Here is a 25,570-nt window from a genome sequence, read left to right on the forward strand (position 1 = left end):
ACAAGTTACACTAAAAACCTCATTTTCATCTTTTATTAACCGCGCGGACGCTTTCGCCAGAATTACACTGTAAAAAAGATGTCGCGTAAAGAATTACGTCCCATCGCGCGATTTCTTTTCGAGATGACCGCGTGGCCGCATTATGAGCAATAATAATAGCGCGATATAAAGATTACTATGCTAATGTACGCGGTGGCGTCTGATATGCAAGTGCATCGCGCTGCTATCATCGTCGTGTATCAGATTAGGTTTTATCGCGTTGCGAACGCGAACTCAAAGGCTCGATCTAACGGTGTTGCTTATCTCATGATAGGGAGGGGTATCGAGCGAATTTTGCGAGTGAAAAGTGAAAATTGAGAAAGGCGAGGTTCCTCTCGCCGCTATAAAATTTAATCTTATCGCAAAGATTCGTTTACCCTCTAGAGAGGAACGACAGAATGTCAATATATGTATATCGAGTGGATAAAAAAACAATTACAGGGAAGCTCCAACGTTTTTTTTTTTTTTTTTTTTTTTTGCTACTTTTATATCGGGAGCAGGCGAATTCTATCTCTCCGCTGGATGAAAACGAGGAATTACACGTAACGATGATCTTGAATGGATCGCGCAAATACAGCGAGCTTGTTTGACAATTAATTATTCTCCGCTACTCTCGCGACTGACAACCGTCGCCGACAGGCGGCTGTCAATTTTCACTTTTCATTCACATATTCTCGTATTCGCCAAAGTGGTTCGTCTCGCCCACGTCCTGGTCCCGGATTGTCCGATGATACGTAACTCATGCAAAATGAATGGCTCGTCAAGTGATCAAAGAAACTGAATCGAAGCGACCCTGAAACCTACCTCGTCCGACTACGACGCTTTCGTGACAAAAGCGAGTTTGAGATTGACAAGCAGGGGAAGAGGAGGATACGATTATTGTAATAAGAAATCTTTGTTGGCAGAAGGCTGATATTACCGGCGAAATACCGGCGATTTAGACGCAAGGTTCATTTCGTATTCATGCCCGATAATAATGTCTCGGCGCCTCTTAATGTATAAGTAGTCCCTTATTGGATATCGTTCTCGTTTACTCGGTAAAGAAATCTTCTCTGAATAATTTTATTCCCATCGCGTATTAAATGAGGAAAACTAAAATAAAATATAATCTCTGTTTTCGTTCATCTTATATCTTTCCAGCCAATTTTTTTACTATACTTTATACTTATATTTAATTTTCAGCTTTAAACGGCTTATTTAATTTAATTAGATTGTCGCTTAATATTAAAAAAAAACATCGTATTATGAAATATTGCATATCACGAGAAATTTGTTACATCGATTATTTCGCTAAATTATGCTATACCTTGTCAAGAAATCGTTTCGGAAATGCCGATATTAATATTAATAAGGAGCAAATCTTTGCGAAACGTGATACCCCATAAGAACCGTCTCCATGTTTACAAAGAGAATAAAAGTCTCGTTGTAAGGAGGGTATTATGTGTGCTCAGGCTTTTGCGACACATCTCTCCGCAGAGTTTTCAAAACCACGGGGCCTCATTGTCCGAGGAGGGATCCCGCTGACAGGTGTTTGTTAAACGCAAGTTTTTCATCGACGGGCCTCATGTAATTTGTAACTCGTGCGAGGTGAATGCGGCTTAAAGACGGTTCAAAGAAGCTGTGTATGAGTCAGCCGTCCCTGAAAGTGAATCTTCCGCGACGAAGCGGAGATATGCAGCTGGCAGGGTGGAACCAACCGATCGGGAGACCGGTCGAAGAAGAAGAAGAAGAAGAAGAAGAAGAAGAAGAGAAAGACGAGGGAACGAGGCGACGAGGTGGATGGGCGATGAGAATTATTACCGGTTACGCAAGAAAACCGCGGGATAGAATCCAGATCTCGTTAACCTGAGACCAAATTATTTGTTTTTCGCGAATCCCCGTTTTAACAGTCACCGTTTTAACAGACCGATTCGCTACACCACCGAATGATTTATGTGCAGTAAGGATAGCGAGGATCATCGCGATGATGAATTACGTAATATGTACTTCCGCGACCTCTCCTTCTAGTTACGTTATGTACAATATATCGTCTCGACTCGAAATTGAGAATAAGTAAAGAAGAGAGCTTCTTAAAAACATCGTTCCATTGAATAAAGTTCTGTCAAAACCAATAATATATTTTCGTAGAAGATTACAAGAGACATCATTTATGAAAAAGTCTTTGCCATAAGAAAGAAATAAGAAAGAATTATTATAAGTGATATCTTTTCCATATTCTTTTCAAATTATGCATTATTTACAAAGTTCTATATATCCCAATATTTTTTGGTTTTTGATAATTAGTAACTTTTAGTCTCTTTTTAGACGTAAAATCTCCACTTGATTCTATATCACAAGATATATAACATCTTCTGTAACAACGTAACATCTTTTCTATTCAACAGAGAAATGTAATTGAACAACTCGGAAACGTATGACGTAACTAGATCCTATCAGGCATGAAATGGGTCTGCTGACAGCTTTAATGTACACGCGAGAAAGCTAGTTAACCCTTCCGCTACTAATACGGGAAGCTTTCGTCGTGCATTAAAACTGACTATATAATCGTGCAAGTGGAATAAATATCCCTATGCGTATTGTTCTTCCCTTATAATAATGAACGGGATTAGCACGATCGAATTAGGAGACGATTCCGGTCGCGAGAAAGAACTTAACAGAGATATGAAAAATGAGAAAAGAGAGCGTCTTTTCTTACCTCCAAGTACCCGACGGGTCCATTGAATGGATAATCGCCGAGACGGCGTTCCTCGTCCAGGAATTTCCCGGCTTTTCCATTCACCGGCGGACAGAAGAGGCCGTAATTGAAGCTCTCCTTCAATTCCTGCAAGGCATGAAATCTTAATATTAAGGCACAGGTGAATCGCGCGAAGAAGGATCAAAGCGACCCGCCACCCCCACTTTTTCGTACGACACATGCAACAATAACGAACTGTATCGGGGTAAGCTTCAAGCATGGCATTTCTAAGTCGATTCACAAAGAAAAGCCATTCTCTTTCCAATTATCATCATGCCTGTTCAATAATTGTTGGGACTCGATGCAATTGCATAATACTTATATATTAATAAGGCGCACTCGTAGTGCGTACATATCGCAAAACATCAATATAATTAACGTAATATTTACTTCATGAACGAATAGATGAAGATATTATTAATGACCTTGAAATTTATTCGGATTTTGCGAGAATTAATAATGTTAAACTTACCATTCTCTTTAATCCTGTAGTGCGTATAATTTTTTGTTTTCTTAATTATATATAAAATATTTATATATATACAATATATATAAATTAAAAAAAAAAAATCATACAACATCATGAAAAATTATTTTATACACACACATATATACACATAAATTTTATTTATATACATATATATTTAATATATATCTATTTCTCCCTAAAAAGATATCTTCGTGATTGAGATCTTTTTAGATACTGAAATTTGTGAATCGTTTAGGATCTTTTCTACAAATTTCTATTGTTAAATCAATGTCTTTGGTATTCATAAGCAATACGAATAATAAAGCGAACTACACTTTGCCTACGAATATCCAACGAGGGCCGAGGAAAATCAATTCTCGATTGCGTTAACAATATTCGCGACGATCGACGACACCGGCGGGGAGAGCACTCTCGTTCTCGCGATATTATAATATTTAGCGGGTAACGACTCGGGATTGGCGAAAAGAGCGACGGCGAGGAGCAACACGCGTGCCAGGTACACCCGAGAACCGCGCATTATCACCATATACTTCGCTTATGCCATACGAAAGATCGGCGACGATGCGAAAGAAGACAGCCGTGCCAACCCGACAATCATGGCAACAATAGCCAAGAGTGCAACACGTGCCAAATTAAAGGCTTCGCACGGGGGAAAAAAAAAACAGAAAAGAACTACGGGTCTCCGTACCTCGCCTCATATCGATGGGCGGAAAGATGCGGTCGACCATGGGAAAGCCGCGAAAAAAAAAGAAAGAAAACAGCTGACGTGTCGTCGAAAACGGACGCGGACGTTTAGCGACAGATGTGACCCAACGTTTTTTTCTTACGTTATAAAAAACATTGATCTAAAAATGCCTTCGGCAAATGGTTTGGCGAAGGAAAAATTATTATCAAAAGATTTAAAATCTAAAAATTTAACCTGTGATTTATACGCTCGTAAATACACACATACACACACACACACACACACACTTGTTGAAGATTTTAAATGGATCATGTTTGTTTAGGATAAGCGGCGCAACGGGTTGCATTCTAGAACAGATTATAGAAGCGCGGCTGTACTTCCGTCGCTTTTAAAGGTTTCGTCTGACCGCATTTGGTGCGCTTTTTCTCAAGGCTCGCATTTACCAGTGATATAACGTCCTCATTTCGCTTCTCGTTCGCTAAGCCGATTCAATGACACGTCCATGACACGCTCGTCGGTGGTTTCCTTCGTTATGCAAAGCTGGGCTGACGTGTCGTTAAAATTGAGATTTGTAACGCATATGAATAAAGAGATGGAAATGACGCTTTGCGTCAGCGAAATTCATCTACTTTAACAAACGTCCATCTACTCGCTTTTATAGGATAAATTAGTTTCTTCTATTTCCATATGTTGAAATAAAATGTTTTTTCTCCGGGGAAAAAAAAAAAAATCTGTTTTTCAGAACGGTTATAAAACACGATGTGTATTCGCACATAGAAGGATAGCGCGGTGGGCAAATAAATTAATTCAAAAGAAACTTGATTTTTGTAGAAACCAAGAATCACGCCCTCCTTTGATTTATCGAGATCACAAGTATAATCCGCTTTAACCATAACTTCTCTAATCGACATAAATTGAGTAAGATGAAACCATAATTTCGCGGGGTAAAATCGAAAGAGAATTTTCCGAAAGATGTTCATTCTCTGATCTCGCTCGTCCCCGTCACTCACGTTATCCCGGGCAAGAATGAAACAGTCCTGCCAAACCGGCGCTCCTACTCTAATTAGTGCCGCGGTAATTGCTTCATAAAGTCCCAAGAGGCGGCATAATCGCACCATAGCGAAACGTGCTTCGAGTTTCTTCGATTACCAGGGGAACGGGTGAGAGGCAAGGTCGTATAGGAACCGAGAGAGTGGAAAAAATCAATGATCGACGATTAAAGTAGAATCGAGTAGAATTGATTACCATTATCATCTTGCCTCGCTCGTAACCTTTTTCGTGAGGATACTCGCGCGAGTCATAAAGAATCGATTCCTTCGAAGGGCGCAAGTCTCTCGAGGACTCGAGATTCTCGTTCCCTCGAATAAATTCTCCTGCAATCTCTCCTACATTTCACCTATGAAGAAATTTCCCCGAGATTTTTTTTTTATTCTAAATTTCTGACGAAGAAGATATAAGCTCTTTCCCCAGATTTTTCATTCTCGGAGATGTAACTATCTCGCGTAGAGACAACTCTTACAAATCCTTATAGAAATCTTATCGAGTGTTCTCGAAGATGAATTCGACAAAAGTACGGGCGCATTTTTGCGCTTTTCCCGCGAACGACGCGAGGAGAGGGTCGCCGGCGTTAAACGGCGGGAACCTTTTGTACGGCCCTGTATATGGGAGAATAATGGCCGAGCCGTGTCTCAATCGTGCTTTATGGGATGTAATTGCGGTCTGGCGAGGGGGGACCGGCCACGCCGATGTTTAAGCTCGGCCTGACCAGCGCCCGCGCTCGCATACGAGCGAGGCGGGTAGGAGCGTTACGGTTTTAACCTTCGCAACGAAGCACGAAACGAGTTTTCGTCTTCGCTCGCCGCCGCGCAGCATCCACGTGCAGCCGATCGTCATTGTCTCCTTCGATTCGTCGATTCTTCACGAATTTTTGCCCCTCGCGGTGTTTTTAATCTCTCGCATTCGAAGTCAAACGAGTTTGCGGAAGCTTTAATCACGAAAGTTGCGGGAAAGTAAGATAAAACTGGACGATCGAGTTCGAGACATCCGTCTGTTTCGGTAAAAGGTATCTTAACGCATTGTCAAAAAGAATTTAATATACTTTAAGGCATTCGATATAAAATTTCTCTTTCTTTCTTCGCCCTTATCTTTTTCAATTCTCGCAAAATTAAGCCATGATTCACTCGGTGATAAAAATGTCTGGTAAATTGATCCATCTACTAGACTTTACCACACTTTCCGCTAATCTCTGATTCGTGCGACGCGACGATATCGAGACGACTTACGATCGCGCACATATGACGCAAAAAAGCGGTAGGAGGCGAAGGTAGAGACAGAGGGACAGTGGACAAGAGAGGGTGGATGACCGACACAAAGGCGAGGTGGAATCAACCGTCGTACCGGACGCAGCATCGGCGTTAAAGAGGAGATACGACCCATAAAATTGCGATCTACGCGCCGGAGAGAGAAAGAGAAAAGAGAGAAAGGCGGGGCCGCCGTAGCGGAATACGAAATCAAATTGCCGGGACGCATCGAAAAAAGCAGTCATCGAGAGTTTAACGGCGGTTCTTTGGACTCGCGTCTCTTGGCTTACGTCGTCTGTACGCGCCACAAAAGGGTTTCAAGGAAACGTTCGAATGCGAACTTTGGGCCATCACGTTCTGATTGAAGAGAAAGATCGATCAGATATTCCTAAACTAGCGATAATTTTATCAATCGTAAGTATCATTGAAGTTTATCGACTCATCATAAAACGTCATAGTGTTGTGCGTAATATTTCGATATAAATCATCTGATAAAATTATGGTGTCATTGATTGATATAATTATCGCAGACGATCTCGAATCTATACTAAAGGGAAAGTTTTATATAACCATTAAGTTATATAACTATTGACCATTAAGATCGCCGATCGAAGTGACAACGCGCGATAAAAGGTCCGCGTAAAATGACATTACGATAAAACAATGCGAGAATTTATCCGTAGCACAAATATTTGTCTAGAAGTTTATTCGAGCGTTTCTTCTTCTCCATCCATCAAGATTGACTCGCGCTATTATCGTAGACCGTATCAAAATTCCGAATAAGTCACATGGACTTCATAATTGAACAAAGGTTAATGACTAGTCTCGATAAGATAAACGATTTACCGCCCCATCCCCTTTCCCTTCCCCTCTCGGAAAAATATAACGAGCGACTTCTTAACGATTAGCGACGTAACGCATTATCCGGGCTCTTAATTGAATATCTCGGTCGATCGTTTCTACCTCGAAAACGCATTAACGTACACACTTTTACGATCCATTTTATAAAGGCATTTATAGAGTGCTCTTTAAGTTCCTAACCGAAAATTGAATGGTGCGCGCGCGGGTAACTTCGCATGCTGCATTTTATAAAGAAGTTATTCTGTAATTTTTAATTCTTTTAATCTGAGCGACGACAAGTTTTGAAGCACAGTTAAAAAATATTAACAAAATTGCAAAAAGGTTTATCCGTATTTCAATTTTCAAAATACATATTTAATAGCTTGAAACTTTGATTTGTAAAAGTCAAATAAACGAAATATTTTATTGTACTTGAGAAACTAGTAAGAAATGTGCGAATGATGTATTAAGAGCTTTCGATACATTCAATTTATTACCGGAAAATGAAGCAAGAAGACGAAGAGACGAGCAATCCGCTTGACTGCGAGAGCGAGAGGAAGAGACGGAAAAGAAAGATCTATTCTTCCGGGAAGATCGGAGTGCCGGACAAGAAGGGGTCCTCCTTTAGGTCCTTTATTGATTCTTAAGTTCGTTGCTTTTTCTTTCACGTCAAACTGGTTATTAGAACTGGTTTCGTCATCGACCGCTATTATTGGCGCTTAACGGGGATTATCCCCGTTCTTTCCTTGAATCGCGATGCAAAAAAAGAGCACTTTAATTTCTTAACCATGTAAAAATCATCGCTTTATTACACGAACGAAAAATTAAAACTCCAACGTTGAAATCACTATGATATCCCTAATAAAATCTCACATAAAATAATCACACTATAACTTTTACAACGATACGCGCGTTTTACATTAATGCGTTTTTTTCCATCTATAGCAATTCAAATTTCTTTCTGATTTTTTTAATTTATATTTATAATAAATCTAAAAAAAAAAAAAAAGATTCTTTTCAATATTTACCAGTTAATAAACATTTTAATTAAGTCAATAAATATAATCGTTATCGTCAATTATATAATTTGAGAGCATCAAGAGTTGAATAAATGTAAAAAATGAGATTACTTAATTATCACGATTAATGATAGTAATAATTAATATTGGCGTCTATTGCATATAAATTAGTGTATGATACGCATCATTAACGAAGCTACATAAATCGACACTTTGAGAACGCAGCCAACGCATTCGCACACTTTCACTGCTTCGAATGGAGACTCTAAGGAGAATCCTTACGGCACGATACACTTTATAATTATCGTATTCATTAATTCATCAAACGCTTGATAATTAGTATTCGTCAGTTTCGAGTTACGTCAACAATTTCGCGTGGGCACTGTACCGAGAATGATTCTTTAATCCGTTTAAGATTAACGCGTTCGGCTTCTCGCTCGTGTATCACAACGTGAAGAGGAAAATGGGAAAAATATATCTATCCGTCTTGATGAACGCGACATCGCATTTTCGTCTCGAGACCGCCGCCATATTCGCCATCGAATCGAATTTCGTCAAGTAACTCAATTTTCTAGATCGCAGAATCGAGTCGCAGCGTTTCCACCGGTAATTGGCAATCAATTCCGACGGGTCGGCGACGATGTTTCGATCACTAGCTCTGACTATGAGGCGTGTTTTATTAAGCAAATTACACTTTCAGCAAGTCATAACGTTATCGTGTCGCGTAACAGCGCGACAAATTAATCGCGGGATGATTATTCAAGCGGTGCATGAATAAAATATGCAGAAGTTCCCATTCTCCTTTATCAAATTTAATCGTTCTTCTCTCTATTAAAATGACAAAGATACCGTATCTTGGACGGAATCAGTATATTATCATTGAAATCTCATTGAAAGAATAAAGAAATATCGGTCAATGATACAGTAGCTGTTTGAATTAGTGATATTTAAAAATATGTATTTTAATTATGAAATTTATAGCAATATATTTTGTTAAAGAAATATCTGAATTTGACCAAAAGTCTTGTTCATCTTTTTCTGGATTTGTGTAATCGAATCTTAAAAGTAAAAAGTATAATATGTATAATTCTGAATGTCGAATACTATTTATAGTTTCATTCCAAATATATATGTGTATATATGTGGAGACTTCTCTCAAAAAATAGCAATCTAAAATAAATAGAAAAATCTCTAAAAGTTATATCTTGCAAATAAGTACAATTATTACTAATCTTTCAATGAAATCTTATTACTATAATTAAATGAAACATATAAGACAGAAAAGTGAGTATCTTCTAAATTATTCACTAATTTTCTGTAAAATCTTATCAACTGCCCTAATTAGTGACATCTTCGCTGATTCATTTTAAAAGAATACAAAAAGAATGCAATTACTGCTTCATAAATTAGGAATACTTGCGAGTGATATTTCAGGCGTACGCGCCTGAAAATTCCTGTTTCTTAATCTTAATTTGGGTCTTCGATATAGATAGTAACGGGACAGAGGAAATAAAGATCGCGACAAATTGGCACGTACGATAAGCTTTTTGTGCCACCCGTGTAGCTACTCGTTTCGGCGCGATTCAGATTGAATTATAGAGCGATTATCGGACTCGTTTCGTGCCGCGGGTGCGTTTCCGTGCACCCAGCCGGTAAAGGGACCGAAATTCTCCGCGGAAATGGATGGATCCCGATTTTAATCAACCGTTAACTACGTCGTTAGCGGCAATTCCTACAACTTGGAAACGCGCGCGCGTTTTACACGCGCGTGAGGAGGTGTCGGCTAATCAAACTGGAAATTACACCGACAAACTGCGCGCGAGAGTCGCACTCTTCACGCCTCCTGGCCTGGCCCTCCTCCCGGATGCGGAAAGTCAGAGCCTGCGCGACTCGCAAATTGGCGGATATTGACAGTCGGCGCGAAACGTTTGGCAGAGAATTTTTGCCAATTAACGGCGGAAAGTTCGTTACCCTTGTGGAATGTGTCGACGCGACATAGGAATTCATCTACGTTGCTCCGCGACAATCGTGTCGCGAATTTATTTCGCACAGCCTCTCGGTAAGTGAAAATGCAAATGGAGTTACGCGTTGTATGTAGAATGATATGAAGCAGATTCCAAATCTAATATTTGCAAAAATATTATATAGACGATTTAAAAAAATTCTTTATCGATAAGAAGTAAAATCTTCGGTACAATTCGAGAAAGAGTACAATAAGCATATAAAGATAATTTTAAAAAATGTAACATGTCTCTCTTGGCATATATTATTAATGCACCATCTCATGCATTTAATTTAAACAAGAAAGACGAAGACTGCGCAGCGGCCTACGTTCTTATCGAAGAGGCAATTTGTTAACGCAAAGTCATCCGCCTTGGAATACCTCTGATTATTTCCTTTTTCAACGGGAACGATACGAGATAATGGTATAAACATATGAGGATTAATGTACGAATCGACGTTTTGTATAATTAATTGTGGCAAGTTTATGACGAGTAACGACTCTCTTTCCGCGTCTTTGAACGGAGAGGGAGGAGTACGAGGGGAGAGCGCTCAACGAGCTCTGACGCGGGAAGATTTATTTCTGTGATACAACTCGATGTCGCTGCGGCATCCGGAGAATCGCATTCGTATCGACTATTTATAGCGACTGAGTATTTGTCTCGATAGAGGTCTGGCACGACGCAACGTATCAATCTTGCGACGGAGGCTTCGATCGCACAACGGTATTTATGTATCGCGAATCGTGATTTCGAAGTAATTGAATTTCGAAGATATATCACATCGTGATCTGAAGACTGTGACGTCATATAAAAGTTATACAAAAATTATGTATTTTAAGCTTCGTTACAAAGATAAAGAAAGATACTACTCGCTATTTAAAATTTCTTTTTCTTTTATTGTAATAATAATTGAAATATTAAGATGTCTATAAATATGACTTTTTTAAATTGTCTCGAGTGCAACGCACAAATTAATCATTTAATTTAATTTGCAGATATAGAAATCAGTATTTACAGAGGAGAATAACATTGATGTATCCAATTTGAAAAGGATTTCTTCTCTCTTTCATACGATAATTATGCTCTCGCAAATGACGCTTGTTGCTCTGCACGCGTTTGCAGTCAATTTAATCTTACACGATATAAAAATAGACTAAAATCGATATTTCACCTCGTAGAAATATCGGAATATGTCGCGTGATGCACCGTCGTTATGCGGGAGAAGTAGTAAATAAATTAATGACAAAATTAGAATAAAAATATAACTGACTGTCACTAATGCCATAACAGTTAATTGACGTAATCAGTGTAACGAGAAAATAATACAATAATTTATAAAATTATATAATTATAAAAGAGACATTATTTATACCGATTAGCTCGATGTTAAAAATTTAATTAAAAGAAAATCTTCGTTGCTAATTAATCATCACTATTCAAAACTTATGTAGGTTAATCTTAATCCTTTGCCAAACGAAAGATTAACAAGATAAATGATGGATTCTTCGTGGAAAGAATCTTTGTTTAATTAAAATACAATGCATCAAGTTTACAAACAATAAAAAAAAAAAAACTTTCGGGAGATTAACTTTCAGCCAAATAAGAAACTTTAACTCTACATGAAAATAAACTTAATTTTATTTTCAGAAGCGAATCTCTCTTTTACCTGTTAAAATTTCATTTTTAAACTATTTGTTATGACGTATCAGAAAAATAATTGTATGTTGATAAACAAACGCACCGCGCGTGTGTATTGTGGGAAAAAAAAAAAAAAAAAAAAAGACGGACGCGAGGAAAAATACCAGAGTTATTCTAGTCAGGAGGGCGATACACAAGTTCGGTTTTACGATTGTTGCGTCTATAAGCAATACGAATAACGATGGCGCCGAGAGGGAGCGAGATGGCATAAAAGCCCCTACGCTTTACATTTTCGACTATCGCGTATCTCGATTGACGTCGCGCGATTTCTTTGCCGAGCGTTCTCCGCGCGCTCGATTCGAGATATATTCTCCGTGCACATACAGAAGGGATGGGAAACCGGCGGGAACGCGGCGGGACGGGAAGGAGAGGACGGTGGGGGAGGTGGAGACGTAGGTGAAGAAGGAACGTAGGGGAGGCGTACGTACAAGGAATTCATGAATACGAGATTGCACTCGAGGAGCCCCGGGTAAAAGGCTGCTGCAGTTACCAACTACAGCCGCACGGTTAGATTCCGTCGAGACTGAAAGAAGCGACGTTATATACAGAACGATACGACGGACGCGAAACTTTTTCACTCTTTCACGTCCATTCTTTTTTTTTCTCTCTTTCTCTCTCTCTCAAAGAACGCGACTTTGGATGTACCTGGCTGCTACGACTGCGAATGAAAAATGGCTTCGAGAAAAGCTGCGCATATTTTTTAACGCAAACGCTAATCGTTCGTTCTGAGGAAGAAATCTTTATGACGTAACAAGAGATTTAGATTGAAATTTTCAAGTGGAGAAGAATCTGAGATAGACTTCCCTGCTCGTTTTATTTCTTTGATGTATTTAATAATATTTAAAATGTAATCTGCTAATTTTTATTAAGTATATTTTAATAAGAATAAGCTCGTTTTTATGAAGAAAAAGTCGTTTTCAGTATGTATGAAATGATAGTACTCTAAGATTATATTTCGCCACTAAGGTTGTCATCGGGTAACGCGCGCGCGAAATGTATATTTAATAGACATTTAATATATTAGTACGCGCCGTTTTTTTTCCTCTTTAAGCAAGTCGCTATCGGCGTTCTTTCAGCGGGAGTGGTAAATACTCATCGCGCTAAATTGAATGAGCGGCAAAAATGTTTCATCAGGGATGAGGACGATCTGCGCCGCTGGCGCGATCGAGCCTCGCGTCCGATCCGACGCGCGCGCGAATCGCAATCGTATCCTCGAGAGGAGAGTTTGCCCGCCAGGAACGAGATAGTGATTTCGCGAAATGAGCGGCAACGACATTTCGGATTCTACCAGTATATCCAAGCGACAGCCCGGCCGAAGGGCAGAAACGCGGTCAGCAATTTTCGAGGAAGTTCGCATGTTCCTGTGGATACTCATATCCTTCTTCCCTTACGTGTCCGCGCATCCGATTTCTCGACCCGAAGGAGACTCGATCGTTCGATCTTCGTAATTGGCTCCGGTTTGTTTCACCGTTTATCCGAAAATCGCGCTTCTTTTCCGAATTCTCTATTGGAACAAGATATCTCTCTCCTTTAATTTTCTTTCTTTCTCCGGTCTCTTATTTCGTAACTTCGGTGATTTTGTATTTTTTATATATTTCTTTATTTCAGGTTGTGTCTTCTCTCTTTACCACATGTTTAATCCAATTATTTAATTAGACAAGTGAATTTTACTTCCAATTATTTAATCAGACAAGTGAATTTTATCATTGTATTATTTTTATATTTTTGTGTGAATATTCTTTTGCTCAATTAATTCATCTGACTTGTATCGCAAAAAAAAAATCTGAAAAATGATGTTTCCTCTTTACTCTAATTTGCTCTAATTGCTAGTAGGATGACCAAGTGGATATAATATTTGTTCGATAAATTTTACAACCATTTTCAAAAATAGCACACATTCATCCCTCGTACAGATACGATTTAGCCATTTTCACGAATATACGCGTTTCACATTATGCAAAAATACGACCATCGATCTCTATTCGGTCATCCGCGCGAGAAAAAAAAAGCACACACCGCTCTCCGCGTTCATCGCCACGAGGTTGTCCCGTCGATGCCGCTACGTGCTGCGGAAACCTGGCCATCGATCTCCATTCGATCTATTCTCGTACCAGTTCACGGTATACGATCGATATATAAATAGATCGACGTAGTATACTCGTTCAACGACTCGCGCGCGTGTTCGTTCCACATGTCGACGTGCGAGATTTGTCGATCTTGACGGTAGGATCCTACGCTCTCCCGCGTGTCAGACATATATTATACGTACATCGGCATCTTTTGAACCATACGTTTCCGCGTCTTGTCATTTTATTCGCGATAGTTACGCGAGCGTAATCCGCTCACGCGCTGCGATTTGAACCTGTGTGTGAAATACACATCGTTCGATAATCGATGTGCGAGGACACCTATATATCCGTCATTAAAAAATCGATCTAAAGGTGCTATTGCCATTCCAAGCATATCTATGCCTCCGTTTATCGTGAAAAGCGTTTACCATCAACATTTTGTATTTGAAGGAAACGTGATACAATATCAATCATTTTTTTTTTTGTTAATAAAGAGTTAATTTAAAATTCGAGTCTATAAACAACAATGAGTACCTGTTTTAACTTTTGCGCAATTTTTTCACTCGATTTTATCGTTCTAACAATTCAAACAATCTGACGATCAGTATCGAAATAAAATTTTGACGCGCCAAAAGATTTATTCGAGCATCATCAGAAATTTCCCCGCTCTTGATATTTTTATTCCGAGAAATTTTTATTCCGCGCGTATTACAATTTAGCAACGCTCCCTCCAGTACGGATTATCTTTACGGATAAACATAAAGGGAACATTATTACACGGTGCAGGCGCGAGAAAAATATGCTTTACAAAGTGACGACGCGCAGATAGCCCGAAGCCGCCGCGAGGGAGATGAAGAAAGAGAAGAGAAGAGGGGAGGACGCGATCCTATCGGAAGTGAAGGATGATCCTGGTTCACACAATCGTGGATCACGGTGATCGCGTCTACGCCTACGAAGTCCTGCCTTCTCGATCTCCTGCCACTCGATCCTCTGGCGCTGGCCGGACTGAATTTATCCGCGCCGAGATTCTCCTGCCGGATATGCGCAACGATATACTATCGACGCGCCGGTATAATATTTGGCCTGGTTCCGGTACAGCGATATCGCGGCGGATCGTGCAAATTTGCGGCGATAAGCAACTCGGCCGATCGCGATCTCGAAGCAATTGCTTCCAGGAGCTAACTATCGTCGCTTAATAATAAGATTTTATCGCGAGGTACATTGATAGCTTAGAACGTGAGATCGAAGTAACGTATATATATCATCAACGTTACATTACAATGAAATATTAAACTATCGTCAATCATGTAGAATATATAATAGAATTACGTTAGTGACACAGGCTTTAACGAACATATAAAAATATTTCTTATTAAATTATTAGTAACTTATCGCACACCAAATATAAATCATGTTTGTCCTGTCCATTTATAGACGATTGTTTCTTTTAAACCAGTCTTGGCCATATTAAGGGTTTCCGTATCCTATTCTCGATCGGCGAAGGCGAGAGAATACTTACGAGAATGCGAGTGAACCGAAGGAAAGGAGAAGAAGGTGAAGGTGGAACAATTTTAACGCGAGAATTGGCTCCTTAGGGGTTTGAATTGGCGCCAAGGTGATCGAAAGCGATATACACGAAAGGAATAACGAGCCGGGGATCGGGTTAGCGGTACACGGTGTATTTAGAGCGTCTGACAGTAACAATAAAAAGGATAACCAAATTCCCTGGCTGGTTCTCTCGCTTCGAGATTTAAAAGGTACGCGGCGTATCGCCTCGACACATCGACACTTTCCGTGGAGATAATTTCGAGAAATAGAGATATATCTTACGCAACTCGTAAGTATAAGGTTTCTCGGGAATATCATTTTTACAAAATCGTGAGAGGAGGAAAAAAGATCCTATGCACTTTTCTTTCGCTTGACAAAGAAAAAAATTTTATACTGTAATACATACACTCTTTAAGTATTTCGACAAGAAATATAGATTCTTTAAAGAAAGCTAAAAATCTTGTACTGAAATATTTCTCGTTTAGAGTCTAAAAAAAAGGTAATTGTAATTTGAATAGATTTGATCACAAATACATGTTCTTACGCGTTCGAAAAGCCTTCTCGTCCGCGAAACGCAACATGGCAATCGATGTGGGTTCAACGGTTTCGTTAACCTCCCGGCGAAAACGAAAGTCACCATGTGCAGCAACGTCCGAGAGACACAGCGGCAACTTTAGCGAGCTCAACTCGGGATGGTCTCTCGCCGGAGGAGGTCGACAGCGTGGCGGGCGACCTCGATCGAGGACACTCGCCCGGTGAGAGAATCGCGGATGTCCTTTCGAGCTTTCGCGTTACATCAGTCGCGCATTATGATGCAAAACGCGTGACGTAACGCCGCGTCTGCCAAAAAGTGCGTTTTTTTTTTAACACGTGTTCAAATTGAAACTTTCCTTTCTGATTTTCAATCTCAATTTTCTCACGTTTATGGATTCTAGAGGATTTCCATAAATTTAATTTATAATAGAAATCAAGCTCCTACTTGGTATCTCAAACAAAGAATAAACGAACGATTTTTAACTTTTTAGAAATTTAAAAAAAGCTTCTGGTAAAATTATAGATTAAATAATTTCGAAAAAAAAAATAATATTACTGTTTAAAGTATCAAAGTAGATGTTGGATTGAAAACTAAGATCGAAAGTGAGAGAAGAATTTCTCGACTCGAATCACGACGCGCAAAAATTACACTCTATTAGCATAATTTGACGTATCTTCGCGCAGTCTTGCTGAAATGTCACACTTGAGTGAATCACGATTACAAATGTGGTTTACAAATCGAGCGGCTATAAGTGTTGCAAGTAATCTAACACGCAATCTCCGATATTTCACCTAAACCATCCAAAGTATGGGTTTAACGAACCCGAGCCATAAAAAATATTAGAAATTGCGAGCTTTCCATCTAACACGATTTAGGTCACAGATCGAGCATGCGTTCGTCCGTCACGATTGTTTCCCGATCGACGTTTTCACAGACAAATCTCGATATCGTACATTCAGAAATCAAATAAAAAGAAATGGGACGCGATGAGAATCGTAGTGAGAAATTTTGTAGAATACACATGTATATGCCATCAATTTTCTTATAAATCTAGTTCACGATTTCCATTGTGAATCCAAAGTTTTATCTTCCCTCGCGTCCTCTCGATATATCTAACATTTAAATTCAATTGCGTTCTATATATCATCAAAGCAACACAATCGTGCCAATATATCGTGCAAAACTACCAACTATTATAATTGCGGAAACCAATATTTAAGGACAATCACATTGCTAATGTGACAAACTATGTACACGCATGCTACTCGATACTTCGTCGAGATATATCACGTACGAGAGAAAATCTAAAACTATGCGCCGCCAGTCTCTCCCCATTCTGTATTACAGATAAATCGTAATATATTCGTTACGAGAGAGATCCACGCACGGTTGTGAGGAATGACATAAGAGACTGTAAAATTCAAAATATATATTTCCATTTTCCCAATAATCCTTCAATTTCAAATGGACCGAGTGCTTGTTTTTTTTTATTTAGTTCATAAATATTCAATGATTAGGATTATTAAACGGAAAAAAAAGACAGAGGACAGAGGAAAATTGTTGATTAACTGTCGCTACCTAACTACGGTTTGTTAGTAAAATACATACAAATAATCATTTTACGTAACTCTACTACCATAACTGGATTGTATAACAAATACGCAACATGATAACAACTTTCTCTGCAAAGTCACTGAATCAAAAGTTAATAAAGCGACGTTACACGTGTGTATGAAAAAATACAACTCGATTTGTAAAATAATACCAACGTGTCTCTAAGAAAAATCGATAATTTAAATATAGAAATTAAACACCGTTATTAATTAAATCCGCTCTACATCGAAAACACGTAACTCTATTAAAGTTAGAAAAATATATTATATGTGAACAGTGACAAATGCATAAAAAAAAAAAAAAAAACACTTTGGCCGTCATTCCTTTTAGAGTCGTCGTCGGATCGTCTCTCGTCGCTATGCAAATGAACGCAAAACGACAAATACAAAAGGGGGAGGGAGAACGACCGATCGACGAGGAACGAAAGGCGTGTTCGCATGCTATTAGTAATAGTGAAGACGTACCCTGTACCAAGTGGCCACCTGCGAGGCGCTCGGAAGGGGTTGGAGAAGCGGTGTGGTTTATCCGTAAGACGAACCGGAGATGTGGAGGGTGGTGGTGGAGGGCCCGAGAAAGGCGCGTTTTTTTTGTTTTTTTTTTACGCGCGGTATTTGCGGTATTCGTACGAAGAAGGGGAGGTGTGCGCGCGTTCGTAGATAGGGCCCCCACAACACACGAGACGGTAGTAGCGGCACAGGTGTGGCGGTTGGTGGTGGTTGGTGGCGGGTGTGGAGTGTATTTCGCCCCCGTGCAGGGTGAGGCAAAAGCAAAAACAACAACAACAACAACACCACAGGTCAGAAGATACACGGTTATCGGCGATTACGCGAGACAAAAATATATGTATATATAAATCTCTATACACATGTATTATAATAAATGTATGAATAATACAAGTGCAGATACATATCGTGATTAATGTCGTCTCAGGATGAATTAGAACGATCGTTTGACATATTAGTTTTTACAAAAATTTATAACCGTCATAATATATCGTATAATATATCGCGCAAGTATTTAATTATTTACATAAATGTTTAAAAATGTTCATCGAATTCATCCTGAGTGCGGGGCGTAAAAATTTCAATGAGTAAATATAACCAAGAGTACAAAATATTAAATAGAAATTAAATTTAAAAAAAGAATGGAACAAGATCGATGGTATCAGCGTATACGTTTTCTCTTTATACTTTCATGCCAACAAAAAAAACGTAATGCTCGTGTATAATCCAATCGATGGATCGTACACTCTAGTACCGCGGTTTTAGATCAGTTTAAATTTCCTTTACACGTATCTGATACCAAGATCGTGGACGATATACACATACTTTATCTGCTATTACAAAGAAATCTATAAATTAATTTGGCGGAACATGAGAGAAATAAAATGATAATTCGCAGAGTCGGCAATTCGACTATACGAGGGAAACTAAAACGGGGTGTAGCGGGGAAAAAAGAAAATATCGAATCGTAGCTGATTCATTTTAGGCGAAAGAGGATTTAAACGGGGATATTATATCGGGGTTTCTGTGCTATACCTCCTGTGTCCCGGAAGGCAAGCATGTGGGGCAGAAAGACGACACGCGTGAAAATTCTTGCGTGACAGAGAGCAGAAGAGAGAGAGAGAGAGAGAGAGGGAGAGAGGGAGAGAAAGAGGACGGGGCGTGACGGCTTCAGCCACGAAAGCGAAAAGCCACACACATATTATCAATATTCTAGTCTCTATTTCGCTCTATAACAGGAACACTGTGTGCGTGTCCATTCTTGGCACGCCTCGTCAACAAAGTGCATCTAACGCGTGCTCTTGTGCGGTCGTTAAAGTTCTCGAGAATCGAACGAGAGCACGACGAAAGCGAGTATTCGGTTGGATTCAAAGGCGATCGTGGCTCGCGGATCGTGCAATATTGTGGATCCACTCGAACGAAATTTCTTTGAAGTCGGATAAAGGAAAATCCAGTAATCAATGGAAAAGTAAAATTACAGTTGAAGGAGTTTACTGCAAGGATAATACGTAATCTACTTTGGAAAAAACTCGAGAAGCAATGTATATAAATATAAATTACTCAATTTTAAGATTGATTATCTTAAAAAGTATAACTATTTCGCGCAAATTCTCTTTATACATATATCAAAATATAAAGCTTGATTATATCGCGTGGATCAATGCTTGGATAGCATCGCTGTTTCTGTTGAAAGAAAAAGCTTCGATTCTGAAATAAAAAGAAAAAAAAAAGAGGGAAGACTCGGTCAGATTATCGTTTTTGAATCCCGCGTATACTCGTGTCTCTCGGCGATCCCCGTGGGACGATTCGTAAGCAGAAAGCATCGAAAGAGAGACTGGAATCTCGCTCTCTCCTCGCCTCGAGAATTCGTCATTATTCGCTCTGGCGGCTCTTAATTTCGCGCTGTCTGCAATCTCGCGAAATCGGCATGTAAAGCGCGGTGCTACCTTCGCTCTCGGTGCGCAACATTGTGCGTTATATTTTTTGCCGCCCGAGGAACTATGAGCGGTTTCGCGACGACGAAGAGGACGGGTGAACGGGAGGAGAGGAGAGAAACGGAGAGCCAGAGATAGAGAGAAAGAGAGAGATAGAGAAAGAGAAAAGGGAACAGGGAGAGAAGGAGAGAGAGAGAACAGGCGGAGAGAGCGTCCTTCGAAAAAAGCCTGATAGAGTCCTTGGGATCCGACATGGTCGGTGCGCGTGCGCGAGAAGCGGATGCACGTTGATAAATGACAGATCCGATGGGGTTCGACCGTAATCGGCGATTAATCGATACTCGGCGATCCTCGGTGAAATATACACGCGACCGCAATTTCCAGCGGGAACAAATCGCCCCGGGTGGCGCAGGTACGAATTATATTATACTACGGCTTGCTCTCCTCCGAGGGATCGCGGACGAAATTCTCAACGAAACACGGCCGTCACGAGGGATACGCGCAAGAGTATATACGAAAGACCGATCTTTCCCTCTCTCTCTCTCTCTCTCTCACGCGCGCCACACAACTCGCGCTAAATCGGGGTTACGAATTACATTTACCGGCGTGCTTTCGATCGCGGGAGAATTTCTCAACGAAATACGTGTAATTATCGTGCGAAGGACTCCGGCGCGAACGCACGTCCACGATGGAGACGGCAAAACGAGAATCCGCCACGGGCTTCATAAATTTCCGACGTAAGGATCGTCCGGCCAGAAATAACACGCGGGAGAAGGTACGGGCGCGGGATTTATTGCCGCGAAAGAGAATAATGCGTTCCGTTTTCAATTTCTCCCCCTCATCTTCCAACGTACGCGCAACCTGTCTGTCCGATCGTCCGTCCGTCCGTCTGTCTGTCTGTCTATCTTGCGCGCTATCGAGCAGCCGAGAGATAAATTTTAGTCCGCGAGTGAATCGTTCGATCGTCGTTAAGAACGCGTCGATGTTAAATCCTCCCCTTCAAGCTCTACAGGCTATTTTCAAGGCTATTTCCCTCGGGATATATTCAAAGTATATCGACGAGAAGAGCTGCTCCGTTACCTATACGGAGGAGAATCGTCATCGCTCATACCTTGGGCAAGGACGCCAGACATTGCTGCTTCACGTCCCAGACCAACTGGTCCTTCGGGAACTGCAGACACTTGCTGACGTAGAGCTCGGGCACGTGGATCCGAGCGAGGAGCATACCCTCGTTGACGGGGGTGTTGTTCTCCGCCGCGGCGAGCGCGTCCTCCGCATTCTGCTGAGCCTGCGGCGTCGAACCACCCTGAGGACCGATGATTGCCTGAGTCGCGTTGCCAGGTGAGTTCTGCTGCTGTTGCTGCTGAGGCGACTGCTGCTGGGGCTGCTGTTGCTGCTGCTGCAGCTGCGGCGGCTGCTGCTGCTGCTTTGGTCCCGCCTCCATTGCGAGGACCTCACGGTTCCTGAGGATCCCACCTTCAATAGCTCACATCTGAAACGAGAAGCCGCGTTGCATAATCATTAATACATGTTTAATTAATCGTATTTTTAATAGAAAAGAGAAAAAATAAAATATATAGCATTTTAATAATTTAATAACAATAAGAATTTTTGATAAAATGTTAACAGCTGGAGAGAACATTTTTTTATTTCAAATTTACGCCCGCATCTCGTCGTAGATGCTAAAAGATTATGTAATCAATTTCTAGCAATTTACATGTTCTTTTACACTTCTATTATCGCGTTAAAACCTTTTCAAAGTCGACAAAGTGTTAAGAAGTTACGCAATCAGTTCGTGGAAGTTGATAGAAAAATCTGATGACGCGATTCCCATTTCTTAATGTTAATATAATCGAGGGTCCCCGAATTTCTTCTCGCCGTTCAACTTTTTGCTTCTCCGAGAGACCGCCAAGCGGTCGAAATGATTGTGAATCGTCGATCATTTTTTATTCTCATTAATTCCCGCGATCCTTGAATCTTTCAATTCTTTCGAGCGACTCGCAAAAAAATATAGTTTTTTTTTCCCCCCTGATGCGATTGTGACGACGGAAGGAGATAAATAAATGAATAATCATCTTTCGAGAGTGTCTATTCGGCAAAATGTGGATTTGTTAACGAGCGTGTAAGTGCCGTAAAAACGTGCGCGAGAGACGAAAAAAAGGAGGTGTTTCGATTGGGAAAAAGACTCAAAGCAAGGAAATTGAAACGGCGAAGGATTCGTCGTTTACGAGCACGACGAGGCATAACGGTAAAGAACGGGATTACCGCAGTGAAAATAAAGAAACGGCGCCGAGACGCCGTACCACAGCGATTTTGAACGCTCATAAAAGGCATTTTATGTGCCTCGCGTCGCGCGATTTTGCCCTTCCTCCCTATCGCTCTTTCTCTGTTTCTTTCGTTCGCATTTTCATCTAGTTGTTCCTTCTTCATTTTTTTCTCGTTTCGCGATGCGTAATCAGAGATCCGAATCGAAGCCAAGTCTTAAGAGTCCCGGTCGCTACCGCAACAAGCCGTACCGACAATCGTACGAGAGCGCACCTCGCTCGGGTAGAGAGACGACCGTAATTTATATAACGCCAGAAATGGCTTTTCTTCCATACCGGGGGCCGTGGGGAAAAGAATGACCGATCTGTTCGAGGCGCGAGACTCATCGTTTTGAATTGATTATGCAAATTAACCGCGCGCTCACCTTCGCGTCGCGGCTCGACGTACGGGCGCACAGAGCCGGGCCCTCCGTACAGGACGTAACACTCTCCCCGCCTTTCCTTCCCCCGTGTCTCTATAACGCTGAGAATGAGAAAAATATACATGGAGAAAATTAATCTCCCCTTTAGCTGCGTAAAGTTAATCTATGTGCGTATCAATTATATTCCGATATTTAAATAAGGGAATAAATGTAGAAATTTATTATAGGAACAATTTATATGATAAATAATTTATACGATGAATAATATGCATTAAATAATAAATCGTAAGCGATATTACTCTGTACTTCGCCTAAAAGAACTTATATTTCCTCATAATATTCTCAAAAATAGTACCTTAATCTGATTCTGGATACACGTATGTAGTTATGAAGTAACGATTGCGAAGAAGAGAGAGAAAAACTTTTTTCACCTTCCAGGCATCTCGTGATCCCCGCTACGTATTTTCAAGCCGCGTCTACTATAATAACAAGCGCGTTTAGATTAATGAATTAATTAATTCCTGACTGCGCATCTATCGCGCGTTACACTCGATGTTCTTAAACTGCGGGATATCAAGAGCCTCTAAAATTTGAGGAATCCATGATTCATGAAAGGTCTCGAAAGATAAGATGAAAGGATGTTTGATAATATCGGATAATATCCTTTTGAATCATCATCGTTCGGCAAGATTTCCATGAACGAGCCTCTGATAAATGGACTTCTGTTCTTCTTCATCATGGGTGATGTACCGTGGCCTGGCATGATATACGTATCGTCGCGTAGCAAGCTAAGCGCGTATTCGTCTTTATCTCGCATTCGCCCCATCGCCGCTTTCGCTGCGCGATAACGCGTTTTATAATTCCGCCTCCAACCTGTCGGATTAATCGCCCACGATAACTGATGTCTTAACAAGCGCCGCGCGCGTGATCGCTTTCACTCGAAAGTCTTCACAACGCGACGAAAGTCGCCGTCGCCAATTTTTATTTCGAAGATTTTGCACCGCGAACCGTGTATAATCCCGCGATTAAGGCGCGATACTTGCGTCGTCTTCGGTAACGGAGTGACATGGGAACTTTACGATGCGCCGATGTATAACAGGGTATCCGCGAAATCGTTCCGTTTCTTAATTTTTCCTTGACAAATGTAGTTTTCTCTTGGAAAAAATTTAATTGCCCGCCGTTTGTTCAATATTAAAGATAGAGGTTGAGAGATTACAGTGAAAAATTCAGTTGAAATTAAAAATAAAATTTTTATTATTTATTATTTTTTCTCTCTCTCTTCTTGTATGTTTGATACGTTTGATTTAAAGGATCAATCTTGCAATTTCTGAAGTGTGTACATTTCGACGCGAGAAAATGATTTTACAGATTCTTCAGAACAAGATTATCTTATACGAGCGGTCCTTTATGCATATAACCGAGGAAGAAAATTAGAGTAAAAAGATTCCATGGAAACGGATGAGGAAAGATGGAATTCTGGAGAGTACAAGTGCGAGACGTTAGGTGCTATGTGAGGAGAAGTTTGATGGGAAACCGCAGACGCCATTAAACGTAACCGTCTTGTCGGGGGAGTCCGCGGACTATGTTAAAACTTTAAATAACTCACTGACCACACTGTATACGTGTGTATATAACTTATGTTTCGAGGACAATGCGCTTGAAAGAAATCCGAAGAACCGCGCGAAGGTCGTCGCATCCACCGCGGCCAGTCAACGCGAAATTTTAACTGTTAAGTCATAAATTCGTTCGACGCGTCTCCAAATTTTTGCATTCTTTCTCAAATTTTCATAAAAAATTCCTGAAAATATCGCGAAATATCAATTTTTTGTATACCTACTACTTTTATATTAAAGCGTTCTTTTTCCATGATATAATTTCGAAATTTGAGAAAATTATATATAGCTATTTATATTTTTTTTTTACTCTTTACGTAAAATATGCAAACAAATTCGAATTATAAATGATATTTAAATAATTTTAAATAAATAAATATTTAATTACCCAGTCAACGCGCGTAGAGAAGGGATGCAACGCGTGATGCAGTTTTCGCAGCTTTCCTCGCATTACTCGCATATTTCACAGTAGATTATAATAGTTGCGATGATAACGACACACACACACACACGCACACATCTGCTACTTTTTTCAAATGACGAATCGATCATCGCCGGCCCGATGGGGCTATCTGGCGAAACCGGTAGAGAAGAGGAGAACAGAACGATACAGAAGAAGAAGTAGAAGAAGAACAAGAAGGGAAGCTATAAGAAAGATAATAAGAGGGAACGCAAAGAGAGACGATGATGAACCGAGGGGGGAAGAAAGGGTGGTGGGCTCGTGGATGCGTATAGATGAACGCGTAGTGGACTTATGGGTGGACTGACCGACGGACGGATAGCAAACGCATCAATGACAAGACGTAAATCATAGTTTTATGACCCGTCTTTATGTGGCCCTTATTCGTGGCACTCATCGGTGGAAGAGAGCCTTTCGGATTTTTCTGTCTGGCCACCCTGTACTTGCATATCCAGGGCCGTATCGATTACCATCGATCATGGAAGAGTTTGCGCTTTTTACAAAATGATCCTTTATAAGGATAAATGGATCTTATCGTAATTATCTTCATTTATTGCCGACGGTGAAATAATGCCGTATAATAATGCTCTTGACGTTTTTCGAAAATGACGTTACACGTTAACAACGGTCATGTATATTTCCCGATGCACATGTGAAATCAACGACGATGTTTAATTTAATCGCAATGTAATACTAATTCAATTTTTCCTTTTTTTTTTCATTGAGCGATCAAATCGTGAAAGCGTAAGTAGATGATGATTTGAATGAATCACAGAATTGAAGTCTTTCGAGATGACACC

The 25,570-nt window shown here is 40.3% G+C and overlaps 1 protein-coding gene across 12 annotated transcripts in view; it reads right to left on the reverse strand.

The window, feature by feature from the left end:
* Positions 1-25,570, reverse strand: part of Prosap (SH3 and multiple ankyrin repeat domains prosap) — a 121,291-nt gene that overhangs the window by 12,178 nt on the left and 83,543 nt on the right. For 7 of the 12 annotated variants that reach the window (XM_070295192.1, XM_070295191.1, XM_070295197.1 and 4 more), the window contains 3 exons: positions 21,122-21,503; positions 18,039-18,058; positions 2,735-2,860 (listed from right to left, as the gene is read on the reverse strand). In XM_070295192.1, coding sequence (XP_070151293.1) covers positions 2,735-2,860; positions 18,039-18,058; positions 21,122-21,455 — 480 coding nt within the window. In that variant the 5' untranslated portion in view covers positions 21,456-21,503. The remainder of the gene's footprint in view (positions 1-2,734; positions 2,861-18,038; positions 18,059-21,121; positions 21,504-25,570) is intronic. The other 5 variants (XM_070295195.1, XM_070295201.1, XM_070295202.1 and 2 more) reach the window with 2 other exon arrangements.

Source organism: Polyergus mexicanus, unplaced genomic scaffold (genome assembly GCF_030449975.1).
Source record: "Polyergus mexicanus isolate NDT 795.1 unplaced genomic scaffold, iyPolMexi1.0 SCAF_4, whole genome shotgun sequence".
Taxonomy (NCBI): Eukaryota; Metazoa; Arthropoda; class Insecta; order Hymenoptera; family Formicidae; genus Polyergus; species Polyergus mexicanus.